General features: G+C 35.7%; 1 protein-coding gene across 1 annotated transcript; it reads right to left on the reverse strand.

The window, feature by feature from the left end:
• Positions 1-4,721: 4,721 nt before the first annotated feature.
• On the reverse strand, positions 4,722-5,672 carry LOC114684292 (olfactory receptor 9I1-like). Its single transcript, XM_028858797.1, has one exon. It carries the CDS (start codon positions 5,670-5,672, stop codon positions 4,722-4,724), a length of 951 nt encoding a protein of 316 aa, XP_028714630.1.
• Between the last annotated feature and the right edge of the window lie 1,266 nt (positions 5,673-6,938).

Below are 6,938 nucleotides of genomic sequence, written 5' to 3' on the forward strand. Positions count from 1 at the left end.
GGACAAATAGCCAAAGAATGGAAAGGCATAAAATATTTTTAAAAATTGTATTGACTTTAAAATAATAAAAGAAACCAGTCACCATGCAAAAGATCCAATGATTGTAGGTGCAGGGTAGAGGTTGTGGAGTGAGGATGAATGAGATCAAAACATAAGGAACTAAAAGTTCTCAAAGAACTAATAAAGGAGGAGAAACAAAGAAACCCCAAGAAGTGATTAAATTAGGCTTACAAAATAGTTTTCCCCAAGAATATTTTCCCTGAGATAAAACTTTGAAATGGAAGCCCAACAAGACTGACTAGTGTGTGTATGCCTGAGGACAACTTTAGGTGACATAAATATACATATTCATATACTCATACACACGTACATATATGTTTACATATGTGTGTGAGAGAGAGCATGTGTGTAAATAAATTCAGTCTTCTGAGATAGACATAGGTAGGAAGACAACTGTTATGTGGATTATTGAATTAAATGTCTTAATTCACATAATCCATGGAACAATATCATAGCTTAAATATATTACTAGCTTTATTTTAAGGAGAAAAAGAGAATTTATGCACAGAAAGCTGAAGTGGCCCCTTAATAGTCCCGTAATAGAAACATATCTGCATTTGAGTTCATAAGTCTGCTATAAGTCTGCTTCCAGAACACATACTCCAAAGTGTCTTTCATACTGAGATTTCTCAGGAGGTTAATTCTGATCATTTGGGAATTCTTGGGAGAATATGCATGTCTCTGTCTACATTTCGCCTTTCAGTCTCTCAAATGACAGGAGACTTGCTTTTTTGGTGACACCTAAGCTGCAGAATAAGTAGGTTGTAGCAGAAAACTCTTACTATCCCTGACCAAGTTGTTTCATATTTTATATAGTATCAGCACAGTAGTCCCTGGTGATAAGATAGGCTCACCTTACTCACTGATAGTCACTTTTCTACCTATAGCCAATGGGACAAGGACATGACCCTGTGCAAACTGATTACAAGCAGTAACATTCTCTTCCCCCAAGTAGCCTTTTCATTTAACTACTATACATGGATATCTGGGCCTTTGAGGCAGAAAGTCATGGTCTGTAACAGGTAATGGCACTAGGAGGTTCAGTTTTTATGTCTAAATGTAAGTTCTCATGACTAAATATTCTTGGGGGTCATATGCCATTTCAAGACTTTAAAACAACTACTGCCTCTAAATGTCCTTAGAAAGAATTTGTGCAGCGCTCACCCTGATTCAGAGTTATCTCTCATTTCATCATTGCTTTTCCTGTTATCACTTTACATATTTTAGACCTGCAGGATTTTTGTAGGTTCTCATAAGATATTAAAATTAAAAGGAGTAGTCAGGCAGCAGTGGGGCATTCCTTTAATCCCAGCACTCAGGAGGCAGAGCCAGGTGGATCTCTGTGAGTTTGAGACCCCTGGTCTACAGAGCAAGATCCAGGACAGGAACCAAAACAACAGAGAGGAATCCTGTCTTGACAAAAACCAAAAAACAAACAAATAAATAAATAAATAAATAAATAAATAAATAAGTATTGTAAGTCAAATAGCTCAAGCTTTCCGATTTTCAGTCAGTCTCAGGTCCCAAAATTAAAAGATTACTAATAATTGGAATAGTTGACATTCAAGCTATGACTATTTAGGAACACTGATTAGCTAGTACTTTACCCAAAAGTCCCTTGCTGATCACAAATTTCAAAGACACTAGATGCAGATGACTGGTAACTGAGCTTACTTTTCTTTAAAATCTTTAAGGTCTGTCCTCTTGACCCCCCAAATCCTCATGGGGATATGTATCCAGAGATAATTGCCATTTGGTGCTTTCCTTATGAGGTTTCCCAGCTTCATCAGAGTATCTATATATGAACTTCACAGAATGACGGAAGATCAAAGATTCCCAGTGATTCTTAATGTATCCTGTTTGACCTCCTAGAATTTATATAAATTATGAAAACTTCCTGTCTTACAAATTCAGCTTCCCTACCCTTCACTCCCATTCCCAAACCTAATTATTCACGTTTGAAATGCTTGCTATCTATCATAACCCATGCCAGACAAGATTTCAAAGAAAAAAAAAAGACTTTCTATACTTAATGTCAAGTTGTTTATGAAATAATTTAAAAGTTAGGAGGATTAAAATTCAAATAGAGATCTTTGGGGTGCGTTTAAGTGTTAGAGTGCTCCTTTATTATGCAAAAGACCTTAGGTACAAAGACTCCTCAAATGAAACCCAAAAAATCCAAATATGTAGAAAGAATCTTAGAACCCAGATTGATTGTTGTAATGATCTTACTCAACCCTCTGCCTCACTTGGATGAGAAAGAAATCAAAATAAAGAACCTGGGATTACCTTTATTGAAGACAATAGAGTAGGTTGGTGTGTATCACTAGATGAATAGACAGAGAAGAGATGGTGTACATACACATTTGAGTATTAGTCATTAAGCATAAAATTTTCTTTTGAAGGAAAATTGGTGAAACTTGCAATCATCATGTTACATGAACTAACCAGATTCAGAAAAGACAACAACTACATGTATTCCCCTTTGGAAACAATATCCAAATAAAATCAGATATAAAAGCAGAAGGGAGACTTTTGGGGATATGAAAGGGAATCAACAGGAGAAAGGGAGATGAGCAAGAGAGAATTTGAGAGAGAATATATCAAAGTAATTATATGTATATATGAAAATGTCATAGGAAAACCCATTATTTTATATAATTAGCATGTACCCATTTAAAAAGGAAGATATTTTTCTCTCCACAGTGGGAAGTTTATTCTTTGAACATCTGTTCCTTTCCTGGTGAGCTCCTTGTACTCCAAAAATTCTAATAGAGAAAATATACTGGTTTTATTCTCAAAGAGACAATATTGTCTTTATCGTTCTATAGAAAAATTTTTATAACTCATTTATAATATACAGCTACTTGCATAATGTTTAAACTGAACTATGTACTAGCCACCTCTTTAGAAAAGCTATTCATTTTCAAACAGGATTTTAATACAAAATTGTATTAGAAACAAATGGAATTCATTATAAAAATTATAATGTATTAAATACAAAGTAATATTGCTTATAAAGTAATACATTCAATGAAAATATATCTAGTAGTTTGTCAGTTTTTATACAAATTTATTTTTGTTTTATGTTGAGAATCATAGACTCATTCTTTTTCCTCGTTTCATTCTTGTTTTACCAGCTTAGTTTATGAACATTTTCAATCTGGTCAGCTATTACAGAATTGTGGCAAGGGTGATAGATTGACATAAAAAACTAAGGAAGTTTGAAAAGAAACAGAATGGTTGATACTGACAGCTGATTTTTGCTGGGAGATCTCATATTCATCATTGTATTTAATTTTGTAATATATCTTTATTTATGAGTTCTTATACCACTTTTAGACTGATAAATTAATATGCCCAAAGCCTCACTAGAGAGAAAATAGGGTTTAGATACTTCTGCATACTCTGACTCTGAAGAAGGAAATATTTCTTTAATTTCAAAATGAAAATTTTATTTGCAACAATGTCTTTCTCATTTGCTTGAAACTCAAATGAGACCATTTACAGTAATGAAAAATTATTTCCAAAGCAGTTACTACTTGATGTAGACTTTGTACCTAGAATGAAGGAAATGAATATTCTGTCTAGAGGTTTCTCGTTTTTGTATACACCCACTTTTACTATCCCCCTTAAGCAAATCTTTACCCTAGAACATAAGTGTAGCTGGAGAGTTTCTCTCTTGGTCCCTCCAAACCCCACAATCCTGCAGCCCACTTATAAAATAATCACTCATATGCTTATATTACTTATAAACTGTATGGCTGTGGCAGGCTTCTTGCTATCTGTTCTTATATATCTCTCTCTCAGGGGAAGGATGGCAGTGAGTGGTAAGATAAGGTGGTCTTAGCTCTTGGCTACTGCTCTAATCTCTGGGCTTTTAACTCTGCATTTGTGTTTCTTATTTAATAAGACCGTTTAGAATTTCATCTACACATAAGATATGCTTGAACTATCTATATATGCCTACACTGAATGTGCTGTGCATGACATAGGATGCTTAGTGAGAACGACAAAAGTGTGAGGAGGGATAGCAATACACTGTGTCTTTCATAAACTATACTACACTTAGCCCTTGTGGAGGCCTCAGAATATGTCAGTTGGCTTATTTCGTCGTGAAACTCTTATCAGAACATGACAAAGAGAACAAGAAATACAATGAATTAAGGATTAGCAAGGCAATTTGAAATTTTTATCAATCTGGCCAGAATGAATAGACAATCTAATGAGGCAGGGAGTTGGTGCTATATTATCATAATGCCTAATTGCCCTGACCAAGCATTTAAACATCTAAATTGAAATTTAAAATGATTTTTCACAATTTAAAGTAGTCCCCTGATATGATCTTTTATACAAATAATTTGTAATGTTGATGAAAAAGAAGACAAGAGAGAAAGGAAGTCTGGAATTCAAGTCAAGTGACATAACTCAAAATATGATTTTGTAAATGATAGAGCAAGATAACAGCAGTTACCAGTGCCAAGTAACAAACTAGCAGTGACAAACAGAGATAAGAAGAAGTACAACAGAATTTCCAGTACAAATTTCACCACTTTGTACTTCGCACTCTTCAACACTTGCTTGCTTCCTTTGTTCAAGATATAGCATACCCCTAGGAAACATCAATAATGGGGAAAAAATTGACTGATTGGTCCTTTCACTCAATTATGCAAGATTTGAGAAACCTGGAATCTACCAGTGGCCTTTCTGAAGGCAGCCTTCACATCCTTGTTCCTCAGACTATAGATGAGGGGGTTCAACATGGGGATGACCACAGTGTAGAAGACAGACACTACCTTGTCTTCCTCCAGGGATTTTCCTGAGCTACTCCGTATGTACATGAAGATGAGGGTCCCAAAGAAAAGAGCCACAGCAGTGAGGTGGGAGGCACATGTGGAGAAAGTCTTGACTCTTCCACCTGACGACTTCATCCTCATGACAACCTTGATGATGAGCAGGTAGGAAATAAGTATGACCAAGGCATTGGCCAAAATGACAAAGTTCCCAAAAAAGACAATGATGATCTCAACATTTGTTGTGTCACTGCAGGCCAGCTTCAGCAGAGGTGGAAGGTCACAAAAGAAGAAATTGATCTGATTATTTTCACAGAAGATGAGAGAAAAGGTGCACGTGGTTCTTACAATGGCCCCAAACAACCCACCACCATAGGCTCCAGCCACCAAACACCAGCATCTTCTGGGACTCATGGCCACAGTGTAGAGCAGTGGATTGCTAATAGCAACATAGCGGTCATAGGCCATCACAGATAATAGGAAACATTCTGTAGCTGCACAAATGGTGAAGAAGAAAAACTGGGCAGCACATTGGCCATAGGAGATCATCAGTCTGTCTTTGGCCAGTGTAGCCAGGATCTGAGGGGTGATGACTGAGGTATAGCAGGCATCCAACACAGAAAGGTGGCTCAGGAAGAAATACATTGGAGTGTGGAGTTGGACATCAACCTGTATGAGAATGATCATGCCCAAGTTCCCCAGGATGGTGACAAGATAGAAACTGAGGAACACCAGAAAAAGGGGGACCTCCCACTTGGGAAGGTCATTAAAGCCCATGAGAACAAACCTAGTTATTGTGGTGAGGTTATTCTTAGCCATAGAATCAATGTGGACTAATAATCTGAGGATGAGAATGAAGTAAAATAAAAATAGGGACAAAGGCACAAAACCCTATTCTCTCTGGTAGAAGTAGTGTTTGCAACTACGAACTTTTTCCCAAAACTTGTTTCAGAAATCTTGAACCAGGCTTATTCTTCTAGAGCAGTTCCTAAATTTGATAGAGCTGAGACTTATGTTGTTGTTTCTGATTCAGATTAATTCTTGTTTGTATTTGGAAATTTCTGTGAAGAGAAGGCAGAAGTGACCTTCAGGTTTGAAAGGGGTTAAGATAACATCTATTCCAACCTTATATATTATACCAGACATCTACCATATGCTTATTAAAGGTGGAATCTGTCTGTTCATACCTTACACACAGTGACCTCAGTTTAGCCTCATACAGTAACCTCAGTTTAGCCTGTCTTAACACTCAAATCCATCTAATGTCTTCTTTTTATGAAATTCTTACAGAAGTTTGAAGATGATATATTTTTTCTTCATGTTGTCCTTATAGCACATATTCACATATATTTTTTCTAATTATATGTTTATTTAAGCAGGCTTAGAAAAAATGCCCTATCAGGGACCAGCAAGACAGCTCAGGTGAAACAGGCACTTGTACATAGGGCTGATAATCTTTCTCTGCCTCCCAAGTGCTGAAGTTAAAGGCACACACCACCACTATCCTGCTGGTATTAAGTAATTTAATGTGTGCAAAAATATAATGTCCAGTTCAAAAAGACCTAAATATAGTCATTTCTTATTATTGATAATGTTCTTATAAATTTTAGATATGACCTGTTGTTTCCTTTTCTGAAAGACAATACATTTCACTCATATAAATTCTCTATATTTTTCTCTGCATCCCATTAACAATGTATTTTCAGATTATAGATCACTAGAGAGACAAGTTCATGCAACTTTGGTACAATAATTGAGTTATTTTTTTCCTCTCACTAAATGAAATAAATTCCTTCCAACTCTGTCTTTCTTCTCTTAAAAGAAATCTTGCCTTTCATCCCATTCCTGTACAAGTACTTGTCCTGCTCTCTAGTTCTATGATTTGCTTGTTGGTGAGTTATGGAAATGGTAAGAGGTGTTTCTCTATTATAATTGCATATGTACTATGCAATAAAGAATTCTGTTGATTCTGGGAAAATATTTCAAGTATCAAGTGAAATTAATGTTCTTTCCTTTGCTTTATCAGTTTTTCAAGATGATATTTAATTTACCTTATAATGAGTTTTGACAAATTTCATATTTCCT

This window comes from Peromyscus leucopus, chromosome 1 (genome assembly GCF_004664715.2).
Source record: "Peromyscus leucopus breed LL Stock chromosome 1, UCI_PerLeu_2.1, whole genome shotgun sequence".
Lineage (NCBI taxonomy): Eukaryota > Metazoa > Chordata > Mammalia > Rodentia > Cricetidae > Peromyscus > Peromyscus leucopus.